The sequence below is a fragment of the Ascidia mentula genome, chromosome 5, assembly GCF_947561715.1.
Source record: "Ascidia mentula chromosome 5, kaAscMent1.1, whole genome shotgun sequence".
NCBI lineage: Eukaryota > Metazoa > Chordata > Ascidiacea > Phlebobranchia > Ascidiidae > Ascidia > Ascidia mentula.
In genome coordinates this window covers 21,618,541-21,646,360 of record NC_138570.1, presented here as the reverse complement: position 1 = coordinate 21,646,360, position 27,820 = coordinate 21,618,541, and the positions used below count along the sequence as shown (strand labels likewise).

Genomic DNA, 27,820 nt, shown 5'->3' with positions numbered 1-27,820 from the left:
AAGTAAATTTGCATTTTATTTTCAAAATAAGTAATGCGACAAACTTTATTTTCAAAATAAATAAGTCATTTCGTTTTCATCTGAAGTATCAAAAGTATCACAAGTATCAAAATTATCAAAAGTATGTGAAGTATCACAAGTATTAGTAGTATTAGAAGTATTAGTAGTATTAGTAGTATTAGTAGTATTAGTAGTATTACTAGTATTAGTAGTATTAGTAGTATTAGTAGTGTTAGTAGTATTACTAGTATTAGTAGTATTAGTAGTATTAGTAGTGTTAGTAGTATTAGTAGTATTAGTAGTATTAGTAGTATTAGTAGTATTAGTAGTATTTGTAGTATTTGCAGTATTAGTAGTATTAGAAATATTAGTAGTATTAGTATTATTAGTAGTATTTGAAGTATTTGAAGAATTAGAAGAATTTGAAGAATTTGAAGAATTTTCCTCATCACCTGTGAATGAAAGAACATGCTTTGATTGGCTTTGTTTTTGTGTTGGAACTATTTAAGAAAAAAAGTGACGTCACATTTGATAAATTCCCCACATTTTATTACCTTGATCAGTCAGATCAGCCAGTTCCTTTCCTAGTTTACACAGATCCTTATAACCTTGCAGTTCTTCTTCAAGCTTTTTTATTTTCCTATCTTTCTGCAAAAAGTTAGGCAAGTTAAAGTGTAAGTGACTCAGAAAAATTAAGCATATTAATAATTAAACTAAGAGATGGTCAATTTTTGGCAAAAAAAGGAGCTTGGTAGGGCAAATGGTTTCTGAGATACAGTTGATCAAAGTTGCAATTTTAACGTTGTGAATGAAATCATTTGAAAGCGAGATTATTTCTGTGTGACGTCATAGAAGTCGTGCGAGTGCTGGTAGCAAGCCTTATGCATAGGAATGGAAACATAGTAACACTGGTTTAATATAGTTTTGCATCAACTTTGCTGCATTCAAGGCACAATAAGTGAACAAGTGCAATAAACGAATTTTTATGTCAATTTAAGCAGCAGACAGATGGCAGCTGTTTTGACCTATTATGTCTTTTTTAGTTTTATAATAATAAAACAGTTACTGGGACAGGGTGTTCTTGTTGGTAAAGCATTTATGATTGCTGACATGATACATGAACTTTTCAAAACGCGAAAGAGACAAACCATCAATTTAGCATTGTCGTTTTGTCCACTCACAGAAACAGATAAAAGTAATTGAATTTTGAGGCTGGCAAAGATCGCTAAGAAAAAAACGACCAAATTAGCTGATTATGCAACACAACACTGTTATTTTGTCATAGTACCACTTTTTATCCGACAGTGGCATTGCCTACGACCTACGAGTTCGCGTCATAAATGGTAAATTTAATTCGCCACAATCAACCACTAATGTACTTTTCGCAATATAGTTGTAACTAGTAATGTTGGAATCCTCAAATTAAAATCAACACAAAGGTGAGGTTAAAGTTATGACATCACACCCAAAATGACGTCATTTAATGTCACGGAGTAAAGAAACAAACCATCCCAGTCTTGTCGAAGTACAGGGTAATAAATGCTGCTCCACCCTTTGATCTTCCGATAATCAGGGACAAATAAGCCTTTGGTTTGTGATGTCACAGTGACATATTTTTTGTGATGTAAAACCTTGTCTTGACCTTTGAGATAATGTAATTTGTGGATTCTCCTATGTTTGAAACTATTCGATATCTGTGTAATATGGTGCCTTCTCCTATGTAAACAATGCATTTTTTCGCGCGACCGCCTTGCGTCGCGTCAAATTCGCAACAGCAAAATTTTTTTGCGATTCTGGGTCTGTGCTTCAGAAGACAATAAGCAGAATAAACAAATACAAAACAAGACGCAAAGGTAACTTCAAAAATACAATGTATTATTGTTGTGTACTTAAATTTAAAAGATAAGAGAACTGAACATCGAACCGAAATTACAATTTTCTGTGGCTGACATGGTACATCTAATAATTTGAATTTTCTGTAAGTTATTGCCCAAGTTCTAATAACATAAAGTGCATTTGCTTTAGTTCATCAAACCAGAAAAACAGAATTAACCAGACATCCAAAATGCCCTACCGCCATAATCTCTGTTTTACAATCAAGATAATCAAAAACCTGTTTATTTTCTTCCGAGGCCTTAGCAAGTAAGTTGGAATTTATGTCACTAGGTGTCCACGGATCCACTTTATCATGTGATGTTTGAGTTGCAAAGTTTTTTGTCTAAACAAAGTAAAATGTGAATGTTAGATACAAATTCTATTGACAACTTTAAACTAAAGATATATAAAGATATATACATACAAATATCTTGTACAAGACATAATGTTGTTGAATTTGACCTTTTTGAACTTTCAATCAAAAATAAATGTTGTGACAAAGGCAATTTTTTCTTCAGAGCAGATGATTTGATTCAAAGTTAGTGATATCAGGTAAGCATTGTGAGCGATTACCTTTATAGCTGTTTGCACAGTGTTATAAAGAAGTTCCACTTCATATTTTATTTTTTGATCATCATGAGTAAATTTTGCAATCATGATATTAGGAAAAAGATTTCTGGAACAAGACAATTTGACCTTGATCTGCAAAAAAGATTAACATACTTAAGATACATTTGCCAGCATAAAACAGAATTTAAATCCAAGCAGAAAAGGGTACAACAATAATACCGGATTTGAAAGTTTGTTATTTGCACGAAGGATTTTGTTTTAGTGATCGATAATTGTGCGGACGATTAGAACGTTTTTATCATGGTAATGGGTTATCTGCTTTTCATTGGCGGATTTTTTAAATCTGGTAAAAATTTAGCTAGCCTAGGAAACCAAACATTTGCTTTGGTTACGCGCTTTTCAATCAGGTGTCACTTAAGGGAAATTGCATATCACAGTTTGAACAGCTAAGGAACGGAAGGAAAATAGATAGAGTTTATGGAACTGACCAAGGGCGTCTAAGGAAAATAGATAGAGCTTACGGAAATAACCAAGGGCATATAAGGAAAATAGATAGAGCTTATGGAACTGGTCAAGGGCATCTAAGGAAAATAGATAGAGCTTATGGAACTGGTCAAGGGCATCTAAGGAAAATATATAGAGCTTATGAAAATGACCAACGGCATTTAAGGAAAATAGATAGAGCAAAATAATCAATGCTTTTCCACAATTTTTAAAAATACATTACTTGACAGGTAAATTTTGTAGCGTTTATTCCCCAAATGATAAAACCAGCCTTCATTCATGTTGATTATTTTCAATTTTATACATGTCCAATTCTTAGTCAAGAAAATGTTGGTTGAAAACACTAAATGCTTCTAATATTTGTTTTTCTTTTGTGAAAACAAGACACAGTAAAATTGAAAACGATCGGCATGAATCAAGCCCTTTAACGACATGTCAGCAACAGAACCGCACTTTCATACATTACATTAAAGATTGTCAACATACAATAAATATTGGCCAATTCGGATAACTCTATCTACTTTATTTAGACGCCCTTGGCCAGTTCTGTAATCCTTATGTATTTTCCTCAGACAATTTCTGCTCCTTAGCTCTGCAAATTAGTGCGAGTTTTCTTAGTTCCTTAGCTAATGTAACGAATTCTTAATTAACAAAACTAATTGATGCATAAAAGTGTAATTGTGAATTGGTCGTTGTGTTGTGCGTTATTTTCAGTATATCGTCGTTGCTGGCATTGACCCAAGTCTGACCATGTTAGTGCCAGTGTGACCATAAACAAACATCATATAATATTCGCTGAAAAAGAATCCTTTTGGTTGTGTAGGTCTAGTACTGGAAGATAGTGTTTTATGCAATATACTATGGTTTAATTTTACCTGTATATTTTTCACCACTTGCTTCAATTTAATTGAGCGAATTTGATCCAACTGAGATGATGTTTGTTTTTTTCGACCCATCCTCTATGTTTCCTTAACAGTTTGAGACAAGTTTCCTTAATAGATTGAGACAAGTCTATGTCTCCTTAATTAATAGCTAAACAAATAAGACAACCATTGTAGATATTTAGGTGCAATAGCCCATCAACCAGAACAAAAAATACCAACTAGCTAAAACATGGGTTATTATCGGCCTAAAACCTGACCCAAACGCTTGACAGACGTAGAAGTCAGGGAATTTCCAAACTTTTATCAAAAAGGGGTTAATATAAATTAATATCATTTACCGTAGACTTAGTGCAAGGTATAGCGAAAATACTTTAACGTTTGTTGAAGCTACATATCAAAGACATAGTGCAAGGTTAGTGTCTCATATTGATTTTTAAAAATTGAATACATTTTACATTGTCAAGAGATCTACATACGATACACCTCTGTAACGTTACAGTCCGGCCCTTTCTCCTGACACCTTTGCTTTCTTTCTTCAAAATCGCACCATCATCGTCTTTGAAAAATATTACTACACGGGGTCACAAACATTTCTCCAAAATTGATTCCCATGCAAGTCTTTGTAAAAGAAAAATCAATGCAAAATTTTATGGTTTGAACCTTTGTGTGTATATGTGCACATTGACATTACATGGATACCGCTTAGATTGATTCTTCTTCCACCAACCTGCATTTACTTGTAGCAAGTGGTAACGACCCACTGATCTCTATGAACACTGGATAGCGCAACTCCGCTCAAAATTGAAGCAATTTGATTGGCGCAGCCGCCATCTTGAAAATTCAACTTTCTTCTTGCTAGCATTGGTGCACGGTCAATTTGAAAAGGTAAATGATATTGTGGTTGTTTACTATGAAAATAATAGGTGTGAAAAATAAACAAGACTTCGCTGTTCATGCGTCAAGTGCTCGTTGCATATAAAATTGTTGGCAAATGTGAATTTACATCCGCAAGGCTATGGACTGCAGTGTTATGCCGTGACCGTGAAGAACAGGTTATGGTTTGTATGTAAGGAAATAGCTAATAATCAAATCATGTTTATTTTGCGAGAAAAGCAACTACGCGACGAACAAAAAACAAGGAAATGAAATGGCATGGGCACCGATAAAACCATAAAGGTTATCGAGTCAGGCGCCCATGTAAAGGTGATTTCCTCACGGAGAATCACCGTCTGCCGTAGGATCGCAGCCAGTCGCACTGGGAGGTGATGGGTTGCGACAAGCTGCATGTGACGAAAAGGTGGCCACCCGGCCGTGCTGGCCAAAGCAAAACCCATCGAAACGCAAACGCCAACTCGGTTCTCAGAACGTTTCCTTTGATCCACATCGACAGACCTTAACGTCCCGAGGACAGTCCAAACGTGGTGGTTTTGGTTGGAGATGGTCAGGATCGTATGGAGGTTGCGCTTGTTGAATCATCGTAGGTCTTGCTGATGATGATGTTGGTGTGCAGCGCTCCTAGGTCTGAAACAACAACGGATCCTACTAATAGTAATTGAAATTACATCAGTTTACAGGAAAATAAACTTTGGAAAACATTTTGAATTGAACCGATTCCTGTTGAACAACCGGAATCCTGTCCAAGTGCAGAGGACAGAAGTTAAATCAAACAAGATAAAGCACTTGATGGCGGGCAACACTAAAAGGAGGGACGGAGGGACGATGTACACTAAACGGAGGGACGGAGAAAAATTGCACTCCCAAGGGAGGGAAACAGTCAGAAGGCATAATAAAACATAAATACATGAAACCGTAAAATCATACATAAGAAAGGATAATAATCGTGGAGGGAAAGATTTGACGCACAATTTGACGGAGGGAAGCATTTGTTGACCAAACTTAGAAGTATTTGCAACAAACAATGAACAGGCGCTTATGGAGGGAAGGATTTGTCGCAGGATTCAACGGAGGGAAACATTTGTCGCACAATTCGATGGAGGGAAGAATTTGTTGACCATATGGTGACCGAATATACTACAAAGTATATGCAATAAACAATGCACAGGTGCTTATGGAGGAAAGGATTTGTCGCACAATTTGACGGAGGGAAGCATTTGTTGACCAAACTTAGAAGTATTTGCAACAAAAAATGCACAGGTTCTTATGGAGGAAAGGATTTGTCGCACAATTTGACGGAGGGAAGCATTTGTTGACCAAACTTAGAAGTATTTGCAACAAAAAATGCACAGGTTCTTATGGAGGGAAAGATTTGTCGCACAATTCGATGGAGGGAAGCATTTGTTGACCATTATGACCGAATATACTACAAAGTACATGCAACAAACAATGCACAGGTGCTTATGGAGGGAAGGATTTGTCGCAGCATTTAACGGAGGGAAAGATTTGTCGCACAATTCGATGGAGGGAAGCATTTGTTGACCATTATGACCGAATATACTACAAAGTACATGCAACAAACAATGCACAGGTGCTTATGGAGGGAAGGATTTGTCGCAGATTTAAAATTCAACACGATTTAAAATTCAACATATCCCGGACATCAGTTTATTCAACTTTTGGGTGTGATTTCTTGACTTGTTTGAATGCTCAGACCACTCCCTGCACACCCCGAAGCAAAGACAAAAAGCAAAAAAAAATTACACAAAAACTTAATACACACTTAACTCTAACACAATAGTTTATTGTAGATCTGTTCCCTGACTTTGAATGTGGTTGTTACTGACAAGTTTTCATGCAGAAATGGTATTGGACACAACATTGCCATTATTTAAAACACTATTAGGGCATTTTCTTGCATGAATTCCAAATTCCAAATTAATGTTAACAGTCAAGTTATTTAACTTGTTTTAGTTTACCATATGGCAAATAAAATGCAAATTCCAGATTAAGTGTTAATGCGAACTGGTAAGCCATAAAACTGTAGTCCCTCTTGTGTACCATAACATGAGCTGTTACAACTGTTTGCTCATCACATAAATATGGATTGTCACAACTTACTGAGCCTGGGCAAGCTTCTCCTTCAGTGAAGCAATACTTCCTTCAATCTGGTGAACTTCTTCAGTCAAACCATATTGTGGCTGCAAATAATTCCACATTAAAGTAATGCTATGTCTAAATAGGAATTGTATATTGAGCCACTTGTCAGTATTACCATGTACCCGCTTTCTTCTGTATCAAGTTACCAAACAGTAAAGCAATGAAATCTATTGTTTGAAAATGCTTTAAATATTATATGACACATTTAAATCAACTCAGGACATCAGAGCAGAACTTTAAACTCCATTGGAACTTTAAAAATCCCAAACAAAAGTAAATTTCACAAAAAAACAGTGACTTTTTTTATATAAACCAGCGGGAAACTTTCATATCCTCTAGGATGTTCATTTCATTTTAACAGTTGCATGCGTAGTTCGTTTACATTGTAAACCTTGGCAAAAATAAACATGATTCGATTTTAAATAAAACTGGTGGAAGTGTCTCATGTAATAAAATTTATGTTAAGAATAATTTTTACAAACATGAAGAATATTGTTACCTTGTCTCTGCATAGTTCAACATTTGGTCGATAAGTCCTTGTCTCTAGTCTGGTGTGAGCAACCTTGAGTGGTGCAGCTTTGGCACGGATTGCATGTTCCAGATTTCTAATGTCCGCCTCAACCTCAGCAATTTCTTCTTTCGTCTGAAACAAATAACTGTGATTGCGACTTTTTAACATTTCTACTTAATATGAGCATAAAAACTTGTAAAGACAAAAAACTTCCACAACCAAAGTGGAAAAAGTCACAAGCAAAATAATCATGCTAGCTTTCTTGCCGTAAACCTTTTAATCAATTAATACAGTACTGCAATACTGTTGTGTAGTCCTCATGCTAGTGGAAAACCAGAAAATATGTTGTTTATTTTATTTTGTGGAGTTACACTTGGTACAAATAGAAACAACACTTACATTGGTCTGTTGCCAGACAAGCTCCCTCTCAGCTTGCTCCATTTCATGAAGTCGTTTGCGGTATGAGAACTGGGTTGCAGTCCGTTGGGCTTCCAATTCATTTTTGGTTTGTGCGAGAGTGGCATCGATTGCCTCACGCAGAGTCACACTCGCTCTCATCTCTGCTTCTGCTCTGTCCTTGTTGTACTGAGAGAACTGGTGCCAAGACTCTGGGGTGGTGCTTCTACTCACAAAAAACACAGCATCTATGTAAAGGGTGGTTATAAAATTAAGACAAAAATAAAGACAATAGCAGTTGTGTAGAAAAATGCTGCATGAAACCAGTTTCAGTAAATATAGGCTGGCTAGATTCGATAAAGGAGTTATTTCCAGATCCAAGATTTGTTCTAATGGAATATTCAACTTATTAGTTATATTTGAAAACCTGTGCAAAGATTGCATGTTTATGCAAATCAGTGCTAATAGCAACCATGCAATGAAGAGCAATACTGATGGACTTACTCTTTGAGAACATGTGTAGGATTTGGTTTGTATGAGATTCCAGATGACTCATTATTGAAGCCGTAACATTGTTGGTCGATTCCTTGAGCTTCAAACTTGTCTCTCTGATCATTGGCCAACTGCTGACGTGCCTCTCTCAACAAGCTGCACAATATTAATAAAAAACAATTAGTTTTCAGTATTACATGCTGATTATTTCAACATAGCACCTATTATTGTGTGTCCATTTAAAGAGTAACTATGTCTACGTCAAGAAAGTACCACGGTTAGCACAAAATAAAAAAATTAAGACCATCAGTTTACACACACAATGTTAATACAAAATGAACTTTTTAGGAACATTTTTTTATTTGGCTTGATAAATTTATTATTTTTTTTACCATAATTGCTCAAAAGATTCAGCAATCCTTTTCTAAAGTTGTTCCTTGATCTTGTCGATGATTTCCACCTCCTGCCAACATAACACAACAAATTTTTTGTCTATTTACTTCCAAAATACAATTTGCTTGCTCAGTTTCCAACTTTTCCTTGTTCAATGCCTTCATTGAAAGCATAAAACAAACAGTGTCGCAATATGTTTGCCAAAAAATTTGCTTACATTATTTCCTGCATCTGTTTCATCCAAACATCTTTCCAATGTCTCCTTGCACTTTGTGATGTCATCAATGCGATCATCCAAGCGTGTATTGTTGTCATGCTGGTTCCATTTAGTTTGATTTGCAGTTAACCTGGTGCCCCTTTTACTCATACAGAAACACTTTTCCTTTAATTCTACTAATACTACTGACTGATTACAAAAGCCCATGGCCTCATCTTTTCTAAACTTGCACTGTGATACCAAAAAATATATTGCCCTGAGACAAAAAAATTGACTGCAATAAATAAAAAGAGTTTGCAGTTTATTTTCAAAATAAGTAAATTTGCATTTTATTTTCAAAATAAGTAAATTTGCATTTTATTTTCAAAATAAGTAATGCGACAAACTTTATTTTCAAAATAAATAAGTCATTTCGTTTTCATCTGAAGTATCAAAAGTATCACAAGTATCAAAATTATCAAAAGTATGTGAAGTATCACAAGTATTAGTAGTATTAGAAGTATTAGTAGTATTAGTAGTATTAGTAGTATTAGTAGTATTACTAGTATTAGTAGTATTAGTAGTATTAGTAGTGTTAGTAGTATTACTAGTATTAGTAGTATTAGTAGTATTAGTAGTGTTAGTAGTATTAGTAGTATTAGTAGTATTAGTAGTATTAGTAGTATTAGTAGTATTTGTAGTATTTGCAGTATTAGTAGTATTAGAAATATTAGTAGTATTAGTATTATTAGTAGTATTTGAAGTATTTGAAGAATTAGAAGAATTTGAAGAATTTGAAGAATTTTCCTCATCACCTGTGAATGAAAGAACATGCTTTGATTGGCTTTGTTTTTGTGTTGGAACTATTTAAGAAAAAAAGTGACGTCACATTTGATAAATTCCCCACATTTTATTACCTTGATCAGTCAGATCAGCCAGTTCCTTTCCTAGTTTACACAGATCCTTATAACCTTGCAGTTCTTCTTCAAGCTTTTTTATTTTCCTATCTTTCTGCAAAAAGTTAGGCAAGTTAAAGTGTAAGTGACTCAGAAAAATTAAGCATATTAATAATTAAACTAAGAGATGGTCAATTTTTGGCAAAAAAAGGAGCTTGGTAGGGCAACTGGTTTCTGAGATACAGTTGATCAAAGTTGCAATTTTAACGTTGTGAATGAAATCATTTGAAAGCGAGTTTATTTCTGTGTGACGTCATAGAAGTCGTGCGAGTGCTGGTAGCAAGCCTTATGCATAGGAATGGAAACATAGTAACACTGGTTTAATATAGTTTTGCATCAACTTTGCTGCATTCAAGGCACAATAAGTGAACAAGTGCAATAAACGAATTTTTATGTCAATTTAAGCAGCAGACAGATGGCAGCTGTTTTGACCTATTATGTCTTTTTTAGTTTTATAATAATAAAACAGTTACTGGGACAGGGTGTTCTTGTTGGTAAAGCATTTATGATTGCTGACATGATACATGAACTTTTCAAAACGCGAAAGAGACAAACCATCAATTTAGCATTGTCGTTTTGTCCACTCACAGAAACAGATAAAAGTAATTGAATTTTGAGGCTGGCAAAGATCGCTAAGAAAAAAACGACCAAATTAGCTGATTATGCAACACAACACTGTTATTTTGTCATAGTACCACTTTTTATCCGACAGTGGCATTGCCTACGACCTACGAGTTCGCGTCATAAATGGTAAATTTAATTCGCCACAATCAACCACTAATGTACTTTTCGCAATATAGTTGTAACTAGTAATGTTGGAATCCTCAAATTAAAATCAACACAAAGGTGAGGTTAAAGTTATGACATCACACCCAAAATGACGTCATTTAATGTCACGGAGTAAAGAAACAAACCATCCCAGTCTTGTCGAAGTACAGGGTAATAAATGCTGCTCCACCCTTTGATCTTCCGATAATCAGGGACAAATAAGCCTTTGGTTTGTGATGTCACAGTGACATATTTTTTGTGATGTAAAACCTTGTCTTGACCTTTGAGATAATGTAATTTGTGGATTCTCCTATGTTTGAAACTATTCGATATCTGTGTAATATGGTGCCTTCTCCTATGTAAACAATGCATTTTTTCGCGCGACCGCCTTGCGTCGCGTCAAATTCGCAACAGCAAAATTTTTTTGCGATTCTGGGTCTGTGCTTCAGAAGACAATAAGCAGAATAAACAAATACAAAACAAGACGCAAAGGTAACTTCAAAAATACAATGTATTATTGTTGTGTACTTAAATTTAAAAGATAAGAGAACTGAACATCGAACCGAAATTACAATTTTCTGTGGCTGACATGGTACATCTAATAATTTGAATTTTCTGTAAGTTATTGCCCAAGTTCTAATAACATAAAGTGCATTTGCTTTAGTTCATCAAACCAGAAAAACAGAATTAACCAGACATCCAAAATGCCCTACCGCCATAATCTCTGTTTTACAATCAAGATAATCAAAAACCTGTTTATTTTCTTCCGAGGCCTTAGCAAGTAAGTTGGAATTTATGTCACTAGGTGTCCACGGATCCACTTTATCATGTGATGTTTGAGTTGCAAAGTTTTTTGTCTAAACAAAGTAAAATGTGAATGTTAGATACAAATTCTATTGACAACTTTAAACTAAAGATATATAAAGATATATACATACAAATATCTTGTACAAGACATAATGTTGTTGAATTTGACCTTTTTGAACTTTCAATCAAAAATAAATGTTGTGACAAAGGCAATTTTTTCTTCAGAGCAGATGATTTGATTCAAAGTTAGTGATATCAGGTAAGCATTGTGAGCGATTACCTTTATAGCTGTTTGCACAGTGTTATAAAGAAGTTCCACTTCATATTTTATTTTTTGATCATCATGAGTAAATTTTGCAATCATGATATTAGGAAAAAGATTTCTGGAACAAGACAATTTGACCTTGATCTGCAAAAAAGATTAACATACTTAAGATACATTTGCCAGCATAAAACAGAATTAAAATCCAAGCAGAAAAGGGTACAACAATAATACCGGATTTGAAAGTTTGTTATTTGCACGAAGGATTTTGTTTTAGTGATCGATAATTGTGCGGACGATTAGAACGTTTTTATCATGGTAATGGGTTATCTGCTTTTCATTGGCGGATTTTTTAAATCTGGTAAAAATTTAGCTAGCCTAGGAAACCAAACATTTGCTTTGGTTACGCGCTTTTCAATCAGGTGTCACTTAAGGGAAATTGCATATCACAGTTTGAACAGCTAAGGAACGGAAGGAAAATAGATAGAGTTTATGGAACTGACCAAGGGCGTCTAAGGAAAATAGATAGAGCTTACGGAAATAACCAAGGGCATATAAGGAAAATAGATAGAGCTTATGGAACTGGTCAAGGGCATCTAAGGAAAATAGATAGAGCTTATGGAACTGGTCAAGGGCATCTAAGGAAAATATATAGAGCTTATGAAAATGACCAACGGCATTTAAGGAAAATAGATAGAGCAAAATAATCAATGCTTTTCCACAATTTTTAAAAATACATTACTTGACAGGTAAATTTTGTAGCGTTTATTCCCCAAATGATAAAACCAGCCTTCATTCATGTTGATTATTTTCAATTTTATACATGTCCAATTCTTAGTCAAGAAAATGTTGGTTGAAAACACTAAATGCTTCTAATATTTGTTTTTCTTTTGTGAAAACAAGACACAGTAAAATTGAAAACGATCGGCATGAATCAAGCCCTTTAACGACATGTCAGCAACAGAACCGCACTTTCATACATTACATTAAAGATTGTCAACATACAATAAATATTGGCCAATTCGGATAACTCTATCTACTTTATTTAGACGCCCTTGGCCAGTTCTGTAATCCTTATGTATTTTCCTCAGACAATTTCTGCTCCTTAGCTCTGCAAATTAGTGCGAGTTTTCTTAGTTCCTTAGCTAATGTAACGAATTCTTAATTAACAAAACTAATTGATGCATAAAAGTGTAATTGTGAATTGGTCGTTGTGTTGTGCGTTATTTTCAGTATATCGTCGTTGCTGGCATTGACCCAAGTCTGACCATGTTAGTGCCAGTGTGACCATAAACAAACATCATATAATATTCGCTGAAAAAGAATCCTTTTGGTTGTGTAGGTCTAGTACTGGAAGATAGTGTTTTATGCAATATACTATGGTTTAATTTTACCTGTATATTTTTCACCACTTGCTTCAATTTAATTGAGCGAATTTGATCCAACTGAGATGATGTTTGTTTTTTTCGACCCATCCTCTATGTTTCCTTAACAGTTTGAGACAAGTTTCCTTAATAGATTGAGACAAGTCTATGTCTCCTTAATTAATAGCTAAACAAATAAGACAACCATTGTAGATATTTAGGTGCAATAGCCCATCAACCAGAACAAAAAATACCAACTAGCTAAAACATGGGTTATTATCGGCCTAAAACCTGACCCAAACGCTTGACAGACGTAGAAGTCAGGGAATTTCCAAACTTTTATCAAAAAGGGGTTAATATAAATTAATATCATTTACCGTAGACTTAGTGCAAGGTATAGCGAAAATACTTTAACGTTTGTTGAAGCTACATATCAAAGACATAGTGCAAGGTTAGTGTCTCATATTGATTTTTAAAAATTGAATACATTTTACATTGTCAAGAGATCTACATACGATACACCTCTGTAACGTTACAGTCCGGCCCTTTCTCCTGACACCTTTGCTTTCTTTCTTCAAAATCGCACCATCATCGTCTTTGAAAAATATTACTACACGGGGTCACAAACATTTCTCCAAAATTGATTCCCATGCAAGTCTTTGTAAAAGAAAAATCAATGCAAAATTTTATGGTTTGAACCTTTGTGTGTATATGTGCACATTGACATTACATGGATACCGCTTAGATTGATTCTTCTTCCACCAACCTGCATTTACTTGTAGCAAGTGGTAACGACCCACTGATCTCTATGAACACTGGATAGCGCAACTCCGCTCAAAATTGAAGCAATTTGATTGGCGCAGCCGCCATCTTGAAAATTCAACTTTCTTCTTGCTAGCATTGGTGCACGGTCAATTTGAAAAGGTAAATGATATTGTGGTTGTTTACTATGAAAATAATAGGTGTGAAAAATAAACAAGACTTCGCTGTTCATGCGTCAAGTGCTCGTTGCATATAAAATTGTTGGCAAATGTGAATTTACATCCGCAAGGCTATGGACTGCAGTGTTATGCCGTGACCGTGAAGAACAGGTTATGGTTTGTATGTAAGGAAATAGCTAATAATCAAATCATGTTTATTTTGCGAGAAAAGCAACTACGCGACGAACAAAAAACAAGGAAATGAAATGGCATGGGCACCGATAAAACCATAAAGGTTATCGAGTCAGGCGCCCATGTAAAGGTGATTTCCTCACGGAGAATCACCGTCTGCCGTAGGATCGCAGCCAGTCGCACTGGGAGGTGATGGGTTGCGACAAGCTGCATGTGACGAAAAGGTGGCCACCCGGCCGTGCTGGCCAAAGCAAAACCCATCGAAACGCAAACGCCAACTCGGTTCTCAGAACGTTTCCTTTGATCCACATCGACAGACCTTAACGTCCCGAGGACAGTCCAAACGTGGTGGTTTTGGTTGGAGATGGTCAGGATCGTATGGAGGTTGCGCTTGTTGAATCATCGTAGGTCTTGCTGATGATGATGTTGGTGTGCAGCGCTCCTAGGTCTGAAACAACAACGGATCCTACTAATAGTAATTGAAATTACATCAGTTTACAGGAAAATAAACTTTGGAAAACATTTTGAATTGAACCGATTCCTGTTGAACAACCGGAATCCTGTCCAAGTGCAGAGGACAGAAGTTAAATCAAACAAGATAAAGCACTTGATGGCGGGCAACACTAAAAGGAGGGACGGAGGGACGATGTACACTAAACGGAGGGACGGAGAAAAATTGCACTCCCAAGGGAGGGAAACAGTCAGAAGGCATAATAAAACATAAATACATGAAACCGTAAAATCATACATAAGAAAGGATAATAATCGTGGAGGGAAAGATTTGACGCACAATTTGACGGAGGGAAGCATTTGTTGACCAAACTTAGAAGTATTTGCAACAAACAATGAACAGGCGCTTATGGAGGGAAGGATTTGTCGCAGGATTCAACGGAGGGAAACATTTGTCGCACAATTCGATGGAGGGAAGAATTTGTTGACCATATGGTGACCGAATATACTACAAAGTATATGCAATAAACAATGCACAGGTGCTTATGGAGGAAAGGATTTGTCGCACAATTTGACGGAGGGAAGCATTTGTTGACCAAACTTAGAAGTATTTGCAACAAAAAATGCACAGGTTCTTATGGAGGAAAGGATTTGTCGCACAATTTGACGGAGGGAAGCATTTGTTGACCAAACTTAGAAGTATTTGCAACAAAAAATGCACAGGTTCTTATGGAGGGAAAGATTTGTCGCACAATTCGATGGAGGGAAGCATTTGTTGACCATTATGACCGAATATACTACAAAGTACATGCAACAAACAATGCACAGGTGCTTATGGAGGGAAGGATTTGTCGCAGCATTTAACGGAGGGAAAGATTTGTCGCACAATTCGATGGAGGGAAGCATTTGTTGACCATTATGACCGAATATACTACAAAGTACATGCAACAAACAATGCACAGGTGCTTATGGAGGGAAGGATTTGTCGCAGATTTAAAATTCAACACGATTTAAAATTCAACATATCCCGGACATCAGTTTATTCAACTTTTGGGTGTGATTTCTTGACTTGTTTGAATGCTCAGACCACTCCCTGCACACCCCGAAGCAAAGACAAAAAGCAAAAAAAAATTACACAAAAACTTAATACACACTTAACTCTAACACAATAGTTTATTGTAGATCTGTTCCCTGACTTTGAATGTGGTTGTTACTGACAAGTTTTCATGCAGAAATGGTATTGGACACAACATTGCCATTATTTAAAACACTATTAGGGCATTTTCTTGCATGAATTCCAAATTCCAAATTAATGTTAACAGTCAAGTTATTTAACTTGTTTTAGTTTACCATATGGCAAATAAAATGCAAATTCCAGATTAAGTGTTAATGCGAACTGGTAAGCCATAAAACTGTAGTCCCTCTTGTGTACCATAACATGAGCTGTTACAACTGTTTGCTCATCACATAAATATGGATTGTCACAACTTACTGAGCCTGGGCAAGCTTCTCCTTCAGTGAAGCAATACTTCCTTCAATCTGGTGAACTTCTTCAGTCAAACCATATTGTGGCTGCAAATAATTCCACATTAAAGTAATGCTATGTCTAAATAGGAATTGTATATTGAGCCACTTGTCAGTATTACCATGTACCCGCTTTCTTCTGTATCAAGTTACCAAACAGTAAAGCAATGAAATCTATTGTTTGAAAATGCTTTAAATATTATATGACACATTTAAATCAACTCAGGACATCAGAGCAGAACTTTAAACTCCATTGGAACTTTAAAAATCCCAAACAAAAGTAAATTTCACAAAAAAACAGTGACTTTTTTTATATAAACCAGCGGGAAACTTTCATATCCTCTAGGATGTTCATTTCATTTTAACAGTTGCATGCGTAGTTCGTTTACATTGTAAACCTTGGCAAAAATAAACATGATTCGATTTTAAATAAAACTGGTGGAAGTGTCTCATGTAATAAAATTTATGTTAAGAATAATTTTTACAAACATGAAGAATATTGTTACCTTGTCTCTGCATAGTTCAACATTTGGTCGATAAGTCCTTGTCTCTAGTCTGGTGTGAGCAACCTTGAGTGGTGCAGCTTTGGCACGGATTGCATGTTCCAGATTTCTAATGTCCGCCTCAACCTCAGCAATTTCTTCTTTCGTCTGAAACAAATAACTGTCATTGCGACTTTTTAACATTTCTACTTAATATGAGCATAAAAACTTGTAAAGACAAAAAACTTCCACAACCAAAGTGGAAAAAGTCACAAGCAAAATAATCATGCTAGCTTTCTTGCCGTAAACCTTTTAATCAATTAATACAGTACTGCAATACTGTTGTGTAGTCCTCATGCTAGTGGAAAACCAGAAAATATGTTGTTTATTTTATTTTGTGGAGTTACACTTGGTACAAATAGAAACAACACTTACATTGGTCTGTTGCCAGACAAGCTCCCTCTCAGCTTGCTCCATTTCATGAAGTCGTTTGCGGTATGAGAACTGGGTTGCAGTCCGTTGGGCTTCCAATTCATTTTTGGTTTGTGCGAGAGTGGCATCGATTGCCTCACGCAGAGTCACACTCGCTCTCATCTCTGCTTCTGCTCTGTCCTTGTTGTACTGAGAGAACTGGTGCCAAGACTCTGGGGTGGTGCTTCTACTCACAAAAAACACAGCATCTATGTAAAGGGTGGTTATAAAATTAAGACAAAAATAAAGACAATAGCAGTTGTGTAGAAAAATGCTGCATGAAACCAGTTTCAGTAAATATAGGCTGGCTAGATTCGATAAAGGAGTTATTTCCAGATCCAAGATTTGTTCTAATGGAATATTCAACTTATTAGTTATATTTGAAAACCTGTGCAAAGATTGCATGTTTATGCAAATCAGTGCTAATAGCAACCATGCAATGAAGAGCAATACTGATGGACTTACTCTTTGAGAACATGTGTAGGATTTGGTTTGTATGAGATTCCAGATGACTCATTATTGAAGCCGTAACATTGTTGGTCGATTCCTTGAGCTTCAAACTTGTCTCTCTGATCATTGGCCAACTGCTGACGTGCCTCTCTCAACAAGCTGCACAATATTAATAAAAAACAATTAGTTTTCAGTATTACATGCTGATTATTTCAACATAGCACCTATTATTGTGTGTCCATTTAAAGAGTAACTATGTCTACGTCAAGAAAGTACCACGGTTAGCACAAAATAAAAAAATTAAGACCATCAGTTTACACACACAATGTTAATACAAAATGAACTTTTTAGGAACATTTTTTTATTTGGCTTGATAAATTTATTATTTTTTTTACCATAATTGCTCAAAAGATTCAGCAATCCTTTTCTAAAGTTGTTCCTTGATCTTGTCGATGATTTCCACCTCCTGCCAACATAACACAACAAATTTTTTGTCTATTTACTTCCAAAATACAATTTGCTTGCTCAGTTTCCAACTTTTCCTTGTTCAATGCCTTCATTGAAAGCATAAAACAAACAGTGTCGCAATATGTTTGCCAAAAAATTTGCTTACATTATTTCCTGCATCTGTTTCATCCAAACATCTTTCCAATGTCTCCTTGCACTTTGTGATGTCATCAATGCGATCATCCAAGCGTGTATTGTTGTCATGCTGGTTCCATTTAGTTTGATTTGCAGTTAACCTGGTGCCCCTTTTACTCATACAGAAACACTTTTCCTTTAATTCTACTAATACTACTGACTGATTACAAAAGCCCATGGCCTCATCTTTTCTAAACTTGCACTGTGATACCAAAAAATATATTGCCCTGAGACAAAAAAATTGACTGCAATAAATAAAAAGAGTTTGCAGTTTATTTTCAAAATAAGTAAATTTGCATTTTATTTTCAAAATAAGTAAATTTGCATTTTATTTTCAAAATAAGTAAATTTGCATTTTATTTTCAAAATAAGTAATGCGACAAACTTTATTTTCAAAATAAATAAGTCATTTCGTTTTCATCTGAAGTATCAAAAGTATCACAAGTATCAAAATTATCAAAAGTATGTGAAGTATCACAAGTATTAGTAGTATTAGAAGTATTAGTAGTATTAGTAGTATTAGTAGTATTACTAGTATTAGTAGTATTAGTAGTATTAGTAGTGTTAGTAGTATTACTAGTATTAGTAGTATTAGTAGTATTAGTAGTGTTAGTAGTATTAGTAGTATTAGTAGTATTAGTAGTATTAGTAGTATTAGTAGTATTAGTAGTATTAGTAGTATTTGTAGTATTTGCAGTATTAGTAGTATTAGAAATATTAGTAGTATTAGTATTATTAGTAGTATTTGAAGTATTTGAAGAATTAGAAGAATTTGAAGAATTTGAAGAATTTTCCTCATCACCTGTGAATGAAAGAACATGCTTTGATTGGCTTTGTTTTTGTGTTGGAACTATTTAAGAAAAAAAGTGACGTCACATTTGATAAATTCCCCACATTTTATTACCTTGATCAGTCAGATCAGCCAGTTCCTTTCCTAGTTTACACAGATCCTTATAACCTTGCAGTTCTTCTTCAAGCTTTTTTATTTTCCTATCTTTCTGCAAAAAGTTAGGCAAGTTAAAGTGTAAGTGACTCAGAAAAATTAAGCATATTAATAATTAAACTAAGAGATGGTCAATTTTTGGCAAAAAAAGGAGCTTGGTAGGGCAAATGGTTTCTGAGATACAGTTGATCAAAGTTGCAATTTTAACGTTGTGAATGAAATCATTTGAAAGCGAGATTATTTCTGTGTGACGTCATAGAAGTCGTGCGAGTGCTGGTAGCAAGCCTTATGCATAGGAATGGAAACATAGTAACACTGGTTTAATATAGTTTTGCATCAACTTTGCTGCATTCAAGGCACAATAAGTGAACAAGTGCAATAAACGAATTTTTATGTCAATTTAAGCAGCAGACAGATGGCAGCTGTTTTGACCTATTATGTCTTTTTTAGTTTTATAATAATAAAACAGTTACTGGGACAGGGTGTTCTTGTTGGTAAAGCATTTATGATTGCTGACATGATACATGAACTTTTCAAAACGCGAAAGAGACAAACCATCAATTTAGCATTGTCGTTTTGTCCACTCACAGAAACAGATAAAAGTAATTGAATTTTGAGGCTGGCAAAGATCGCTAAGAAAAAAACGACCAAATTAGCTGATTATGCAACACAACACTGTTATTTTGTCATAGTACCACTTTTTATCCGACAGTGGCATTGCCTACGACCTACGAGTTCGCGTCATAAATGGTAAATTTAATTCGCCACAATCAACCACTAATGTACTTTTCGCAATATAGTTGTAACTAGTAATGTTGGAATCCTCAAATTAAAATCAACACAAAGGTGAGGTTAAAGTTATGACATCACACCCAAAATGACGTCATTTAATGTCACGGAGTAAAGAAACAAACCATCCCAGTCTTGTCGAAGTACAGGGTAATAAATGCTGCTCCACCCTTTGATCTTCCGATAATCAGGGACAAATAAGCCTTTGGTTTGTGATGTCACAGTGACATATTTTTTGTGATGTAAAACCTTGTCTTGACCTTTGAGATAATGTAATTTGTGGATTCTCCTATGTTTGAAACTATTCGATATCTGTGTAATATGGTGCCTTCTCCTATGTAAACAATGCATTTTTTCGCGCGACCGCCTTGCGTCGCGTCAAATTCGCAACAGCAAAATTTTTTTGCGATTCTGGGTCTGTGCTTCAGAAGACAATAAGCAGAATAAACAAATACAAAACAAGACGCAAAGGTAACTTCAAAAATACAATGTATTATTGTTGTGTACTTAAATTTAAAAGATAAGAGAACTGAACATCGAACCGAAATTACAATTTTCTGTGGCTGACATGGTACATCTAATAATTTGAATTTTCTGTAAGTTATTGCCCAAGTTCTAATAACATAAAGTGCATTTGCTTTAGTTCATCAAACCAGAAAAACAGAATTAACCAGACATCCAAAATGCCCTACCGCCATAATCTCTGTTTTACAATCAAGATAATCAAAAACCTGTTTATTTTCTTCCGAGGCCTTAGCAAGTAAGTTGGAATTTATGTCACTAGGTGTCCACGGATCCACTTTATCATGTGATGTTTGAGTTGCAAAGTTTTTTGTCTAAACAAAGTAAAATGTGAATGTTAGATACAAATTCTATTGACAACTTTAAACTAAAGATATATAAAGATATATACATACAAATATCTTGTACAAGACATAATGTTGTTGAATTTGACCTTTTTGAACTTTCAATCAAAAATAAATGTTGTGACAAAGGCAATTTTTTCTTCAGAGCAGATGATTTGATTCAAAGTTAGTGATATCAGGTAAGCATTGTGAGCGATTACCTTTATAGCTGTTTGCACAGTGTTATAAAGAAGTTCCACTTCATATTTTATTTTTTGATCATCATGAGTAAATTTTGCAATCATGATATTAGGAAAAAGATTTCTGGAACAAGACAATTTGACCTTGATCTGCAAAAAAGATTAACATACTTAAGATACATTTGCCAGCATAAAACAGAATTTAAATCCAAGCAGAAAAGGGTACAACAATAATACCGGATTTGAAAGTTTGTTATTTGCACGAAGGATTTTGTTTTAGTGATCGATAATTGTGCGGACGATTAGAACGTTTTTATCATGGTAATGGGTTATCTGCTTTTCATTGGCGGATTTTTTAAATCTGGTAAAAATTTAGCTAGCCTAGGAAACCAAACATTTGCTTTGGTTACGCGCTTTTCAATCAGGTGTCACTTAAGGGAAATTGCATATCACAGTTTGAACAGCTAAGGAACGGAAGGAAAATAGATAGAGTTTATGGAACTGACCAAGGGCGTCTAAGGAAAATAGATAGAGCTTACGGAAATAACCAAGGGCATATAAGGAAAATAGATAGAGCTTATGGAACTGGTCAAGGGCATCTAAGGAAAATAGATAGAGCTTATGGAACTGGTCAAGGGCATCTAAGGAAAATATATAGAGCTTATGAAAATGACCAACGGCATTTAAGGAAAATAGATAGAGCAAAATAATCAATGCTTTTCCACAATTTTTAAAAATACATTACTTGACAGGTAAATTTTGTAGCGTTTATTCCCCAAATGATAAAACCAACCTTCATTCATGTTGATTATTTTCAATTTTATACATGTCCAATTCTTAGTCAAGAAAATGTTGGTTGAAAACACTAAATGCTTCTAATATTTGTTTTTCTTTTGTGAAAACAAGACACAGTAAAATTGAAAACGATCGGCATGAATCAAGCCCTTTAACGACATGTCAGCAACAGAACCGCACTTTCATACATTACATTAAAGATTGTCAACATACAATAAATATTGGCCAATTCGGATAACTCTATCTACTTTATTTAGACGCCCTTGGCCAGTTCTGTAATCCTTATGTATTTTCCTCAGACAATTTCTGCTCCTTAGCTCTGCAAATTAGTGCGAGTTTTCTTAGTTCCTTAGCTAATGTAACGAATTCTTAATTAACAAAACTAATTGATGCATAAAAGTGTAATTGTGAATTGGTCGTTGTGTTGTGCGTTATTTTCAGTATATCGTCGTTGCTGGCATTGACCCAAGTCTGACCATGTTAGTGCCAGTGTGACCATAAACAAACATCATATAATATTCGCTGAAAAAGAATCCTTTTGGTTGTGTAGGTCTAGTACTGGAAGATAGTGTTTTATGCAATATACTATGGTTTAATTTTACCTGTATATTTTTCACCACTTGCTTCAATTTAATTGAGCGAATTTGATCCAACTGAGATGATGTTTGTTTTTTTCGACCCATCCTCTATGTTTCCTTAACAGTTTGAGACAAGTTTCCTTAATAGATTGAGACAAGTCTATGTCTCCTTAATTAATAGCTAAACAAATAAGACAACCATTGTAGATATTTAGGTGCAATAGCCCATCAACCAGAACAAAAAATACCAACTAGCTAAAACATGGGTTATTATCGGCCTAAAACCTGACCCAAACGCTTGACAGACGTAGAAGTCAGGGAATTTCCAAACTTTTATCAAAAAGGGGTTAATATAAATTAATATCATTTACCGTAGACTTAGTGCAAGGTATAGCGAAAATACTTTAACGTTTGTTGAAGCTACATATCAAAGACATAGTGCAAGGTTAGTGTCTCATATTGATTTTTAAAAATTGAATACATTTTACATTGTCAAGAGATCTACATACGATACACCTCTGTAACGTTACAGTCCGGCCCTTTCTCCTGACACCTTTGCTTTCTTTCTTCAAAATCGCACCATCATCGTCTTTGAAAAATATTACTACACGGGGTCACAAACATTTCTCCAAAATTGATTCCCATGCAAGTCTTTGTAAAAGAAAAATCAATGCAAAATTTTATGGTTTGAACCTTTGTGTGTATATGTGCACATTGACATTACATGGATACCGCTTAGATTGATTCTTCTTCCACCAACCTGCATTTACTTGTAGCAAGTGGTAACGACCCACTGATCTCTATGAACACTGGATAGCGCAACTCCGCTCAAAATTGAAGCAATTTGATTGGCGCAGCCGCCATCTTGAAAATTCAACTTTCTTCTTGCTAGCATTGGTGCACGGTCAATTTGAAAAGGTAAATGATATTGTGGTTGTTTACTATGAAAATAATAGGTGTGAAAAATAAACAAGACTTCGCTGTTCATGCGTCAAGTGCTCGTTGCATATAAAATTGTTGGCAAATGTGAATTTACATCCGCAAGGCTATGGACTGCAGTGTTATGCCGTGACCGTGAAGAACAGGTTATGGTTTGTATGTAAGGAAATAGCTAATAATCAAATCATGTTTATTTTGCGAGAAAAGCAACTACGCGACGAACAAAAAACAAGGAAATGAAATGGCATGGGCACCGATAAAACCATAAAGGTTATCGAGTCAGGCGCCCATGTAAAGGTGATTTCCTCACGGAGAATCACCGTCTGCCGTAGGATCGCAGCCAGTCGCACTGGGAGGTGATGGGTTGCGACAAGCTGCATGTGACGAAAAGGTGGCCACCCGGCCGTGCTGGCCAAAGCAAAACCCATCGAAACGCAAACGCCAACTCGGTTCTCAGAACGTTTCCTTTGATCCACATCGACAGACCTTAACGTCCCGAGGACAGTCCAAACGTGGTGGTTTTGGTTGGAGATGGTCAGGATCGTATGGAGGTTGCGCTTGTTGAATCATCGTAGGTCTTGCTGATGATGATGTTGGTGTGCAGCGCTCCTAGGTCTGAAACAACAACGGATCCTACTAATAGTAATTGAAATTACATCAGTTTACAGGAAAATAAACTTTGGAAAACATTTTGAATTGAACCGATTCCTGTTGAACAACCGGAATCCTGTCCAAGTGCAGAGGACAGAAGTTAAATCAAACAAGATAAAGCACTTGATGGCGGGCAACACTAAAAGGAGGGACGGAGGGACGATGTACACTAAACGGAGGGACGGAGAAAAATTGCACTCCCAAGGGAGGGAAACAGTCAGAAGGCATAATAAAACATAAATACATGAAACCGTAAAATCATACATAAGAAAGGATAATAATCGTGGAGGGAAAGATTTGACGCACAATTTGACGGAGGGAAGCATTTGTTGACCAAACTTAGAAGTATTTGCAACAAACAATGAACAGGCGCTTATGGAGGGAAGGATTTGTCGCAGGATTCAACGGAGGGAAACATTTGTCGCACAATTCGATGGAGGGAAGAATTTGTTGACCATATGGTGACCGAATATACTACAAAGTATATGCAATAAACAATGCACAGGTGCTTATGGAGGAAAGGATTTGTCGCACAATTTGACGGAGGGAAGCATTTGTTGACCAAACTTAGAAGTATTTGCAACAAAAAATGCACAGGTTCTTATGGAGGAAAGGATTTGTCGCACAATTTGACGGAGGGAAGCATTTGTTGACCAAACTTAGAAGTATTTGCAACAAAAAATGCACAGGTTCTTATGGAGGGAAAGATTTGTCGCACAATTCGATGGAGGGAAGCATTTGTTGACCATTATGACCGAATATACTACAAAGTACATGCAACAAACAATGCACAGGTGCTTATGGAGGGAAGGATTTGTCGCAGCATTTAACGGAGGGAAAGATTTGTCGCACAATTCGATGGAGGGAAGCATTTGTTGACCATTATGACCGAATATACTACAAAGTACATGCAACAAACAATGCACAGGTGCTTATGGAGGGAAGGATTTGTCGCAGATTTAAAATTCAACACGATTTAAAATTCAACATATCCCGGACATCAGTTTATTCAACTTTTGGGTGTGATTTCTTGACTTGTTTGAATGCTCAGACCACTCCCTGCACACCCCGAAGCAAAGACAAAAAGCAAAAAAAAATTACACAAAAACTTAATACACACTTAACTCTAACACAATAGTTTATGGTAGATCTGTTCCCTGACTTTGAATGTGGTTGTTACTGACAAGTTTTCATGCAGAAATGGTATTGGACACAACATTGCCATTATTTAAAACACTATTAGGGCATTTTCTTGCATGAATTCCAAATTCCAAATTAATGTTAACAGTCAAGTTATTTAACTTGTTTTAGTTTACCATATGGCAAATAAAATGCAAATTCCAGATTAAGTGTTAATGCGAACTGGTAAGCCATAAAACTGTAGTCCCTCTTGTGTACCATAACATGAGCTGTTACAACTGTTTGCTCATCACATAAATATGGATTGTCACAACTTACTGAGCCTGGGCAAGCTTCTCCTTCAGTGAAGCAATACTTCCTTCAATCTGGTGAACTTCTTCAGTCAAACCATATTGTGGCTGCAAATAATTCCACATTAAAGTAATGCTATGTCTAAATAGGAATTGTATATTGAGCCACTTGTCAGTATTACCATGTACCCGCTTTCTTCTGTATCAAGTTACCAAACAGTAAAGCAATGAAATCTATTGTTTGAAAATGCTTTAAATATTATATGACACATTTAAATCAACTCAGGACATCAGAGCAGAACTTTAAACTCCATTGGAACTTTAAAAATCCCAAACAAAAGTAAATTTCACAAAAAAACAGTGACTTTTTTTATATAAACCAGCGGGAAACTTTCATATCCTCTAGGATGTTCATTTCATTTTAACAGTTGCATGCGTAGTTCGTTTACATTGTAAACCTTGGCAAAAATAAACATGATTCGATTTTAAATAAAACTGGTGGAAGTGTCTCATGTAATAAAATTTATGTTAAGAATAATTTTTACAAACATGAAGAATATTGTTACCTTGTCTCTGCATAGTTCAACATTTGGTCGATAAGTCCTTGTCTCTAGTCTGGTGTGAGCAACCTTGAGTGGTGCAGCTTTGGCACGGATTGCATGTTCCAGATTTCTAATGTCCGCCTCAACCTCAGCAATTTCTTCTTTCGTCTGAAACAAATAACTGTGATTGCGACTTTTTAACATTTCTACTTAATATGAGCATAAAAACTTGTAAAGACAAAAAACTTCCACAACCAAAGTGGAAAAAGTCACAAGCAAAATAATCATGCTAGCTTTCTTGCCGTAAACCTTTTAATCAATTAATACAGTACTGCAATACTGTTGTGTAGTCCTCATGCTAGTGGAAAACCAGAAAATATGTTGTTTATTTTATTTTGTGGAGTTACACTTGGTACAAATAGAAACAACACTTACATTGGTCTGTTGCCAGACAAGCTCCCTCTCAGCTTGCTCCATTTCATGAAGTCGTTTGCGGTATGAGAACTGGGTTGCAGTCCGTTGGGCTTCCAATTCATTTTTGGTTTGTGCGAGAGTGGCATCGATTGCCTCACGCAGAGTCACACTCGCTCTCATCTCTGCTTCTGCTCTGTCCTTGTTGTACTGAGAGAACTGGTGCCAAGACTCTGGGGTGGTGCTTCTACTCACAAAAAACACAGCATCTATGTAAAGGGTGGTTATAAAATTAAGACAAAAATAAAGACAATAGCAGTTGTGTAGAAAAATGCTGCATGAAACCAGTTTCAGTAAATATAGGCTGGCTAGATTCGATAAAGGAGTTATTTCCAGATCCAAGATTTGTTCTAATGGAATATTCAACTTATTAGTTATATTTGAAAACCTGTGCAAAGATTGCATGTTTATGCAAATCAGTGCTAATAGCAACCATGCAATGAAGAGCAATACTGATGGACTTACTCTTTGAGAACATGTGTAGGATTTGGTTTGTATGAGATTCCAGATGACTCATTATTGAAGCCGTAACATTGTTGGTCGATTCCTTGAGCTTCAAACTTGTCTCTCTGATCATTGGCCAACTGCTGACGTGCCTCTCTCAACAAGCTGCACAATATTAATAAAAAACAATTAGTTTTCAGTATTACATGCTGATTATTTCAACATAGCACCTATTATTGTGTGTCCATTTAAAGAGTAACTATGTCTACGTCAAGAAAGTACCACGGTTAGCACAAAATAAAAAAATTAAGACCATCAGTTTACACACACAATGTTAATACAAAATGAACTTTTTAGGAACATTTTTTTATTTGGCTTGATAAATTTATTATTTTTTTTACCATAATTGCTCAAAAGATTCAGCAATCCTTTTCTAAAGTTGTTCCTTGATCTTGTCGATGATTTCCACCTCCTGCCAACATAACACAACAAATTTTTTGTCTATTTACTTCCAAAATACAATTTGCTTGCTCAGTTTCCAACTTTTCCTTGTTCAATGCCTTCATTGAAAGCATAAAACAAACAGTGTCGCAATATGTTTGCCAAAAAATTTGCTTACATTATTTCCTGCATCTGTTTCATCCAAACATCTTTCCAATGTCTCCTTGCACTTTGTGATGTCATCAATGCGATCATCCAAGCGTGTATTGTTGTCATGCTGGTTCCATTTAGTTTGATTTGCAGTTAACCTGGTGCCCCTTTTACTCATACAGAAACACTTTTCCTTTAATTCTACTAATACTACTGACTGATTACAAAAGCCCATGGCCTCATCTTTTCTAAACTTGCACTGTGATACCAAAAAATATATTGCCCTGAGACAAAAAAATTGACTGCAATAAATAAAAAGAGTTTGCAGTTTATTTTCAAAATAAGTAAATTTGCATTTTATTTTCAAAATAAGTAAATTTGCATTTTATTTTCAAAATAAGTAAATTTGCATTTTATTTTCAAAATAAGTAATGCGACA

General features: G+C 35.4%; 3 protein-coding genes across 3 annotated transcripts; all 3 read right to left on the bottom strand.

Annotated features, from left to right (window-relative positions):
• Window positions 1-33: 33 nt before the first annotated feature.
• On the bottom strand, window positions 34-4,415 carry LOC145902650 (uncharacterized). Its single transcript, XM_082990700.1, has 5 exons — window positions 3,825-4,415; window positions 2,449-2,577; window positions 2,114-2,218; window positions 555-648; window positions 34-452 (listed from the first exon to the last, which is right to left on the bottom strand). The coding sequence occupies exons 1-5, from the start codon at window positions 3,903-3,905 to the stop codon at window positions 52-54; spliced, it is 810 nt and encodes a 269-aa protein (XP_082846826.1). The 5' UTR covers window positions 3,906-4,415; the 3' UTR covers window positions 34-51.
• A 4,856-nt stretch (window positions 4,416-9,271) lies between these two features.
• Window positions 9,272-13,653, bottom strand: LOC145902634 (uncharacterized). Its single transcript, XM_082990677.1, has 5 exons — window positions 13,063-13,653; window positions 11,687-11,815; window positions 11,352-11,456; window positions 9,793-9,886; window positions 9,272-9,690 (listed from the first exon to the last, which is right to left on the bottom strand). Exons 1-5 carry the CDS (start codon window positions 13,141-13,143, stop codon window positions 9,290-9,292), a joined length of 810 nt encoding a protein of 269 aa, XP_082846803.1. The 5' UTR covers window positions 13,144-13,653; the 3' UTR covers window positions 9,272-9,289.
• Window positions 13,654-18,545: 4,892 nt separating this feature from the next.
• LOC145902639 (uncharacterized) lies at window positions 18,546-22,933 on the bottom strand. The gene is made up of 5 exons (XM_082990685.1): window positions 22,338-22,933; window positions 20,962-21,090; window positions 20,627-20,731; window positions 19,068-19,161; window positions 18,546-18,965 (listed from the first exon to the last, which is right to left on the bottom strand). The coding sequence occupies exons 1-5, from the start codon at window positions 22,416-22,418 to the stop codon at window positions 18,556-18,558; spliced, it is 819 nt and encodes a 272-aa protein (XP_082846811.1). The 5' UTR covers window positions 22,419-22,933; the 3' UTR covers window positions 18,546-18,555.
• Window positions 22,934-27,820: the final 4,887 nt, after the last annotated feature.

Bases quoted from the DNA above. Each gene is read 5' to 3' on its own strand.
- LOC145902639 (XM_082990685.1), bottom strand. From the start codon at position 22,418: ATGGGTCGAAAAAAACAAACATCATCTCAGTTGGATCAAATTCGCTCA. The intron at 21,091-22,337 runs GTAAAATTAAAC...TCTTTTTTGCAG, and splicing joins AAGTGGTGAAAAATATACAG to ATCAAGGTCAAATTGTCTTG. The intron at 19,162-20,626 runs GTTTTTGATTAT...AACTTTTTGCAG, and splicing joins CCTCGGAAGAAAATAAACAG to AAAGATAGGAAAATAAAAAA.
- LOC145902650 (XM_082990700.1), bottom strand. From the start codon at position 3,905: ATGGGTCGAAAAAAACAAACATCATCTCAGTTGGATCAAATTCGCTCA. The intron at 2,219-2,448 runs GTAATCGCTCAC...TACTTTGTTTAG, and splicing joins CTGTGCAAACAGCTATAAAG to ACAAAAAACTTTGCAACTCA. The intron at 649-2,113 runs GTTTTTGATTAT...AACTTTTTGCAG, and splicing joins CCTCGGAAGAAAATAAACAG to AAAGATAGGAAAATAAAAAA.
- LOC145902634 (XM_082990677.1), bottom strand. From the start codon at position 13,143: ATGGGTCGAAAAAAACAAACATCATCTCAGTTGGATCAAATTCGCTCA. The intron at 11,457-11,686 runs GTAATCGCTCAC...TACTTTGTTTAG, and splicing joins CTGTGCAAACAGCTATAAAG to ACAAAAAACTTTGCAACTCA. The intron at 9,691-9,792 runs GTAATAAAATGT...TTTCATTCACAG, and splicing joins GGCTGATCTGACTGATCAAG to GTGATGAGGAAAATTCTTCA.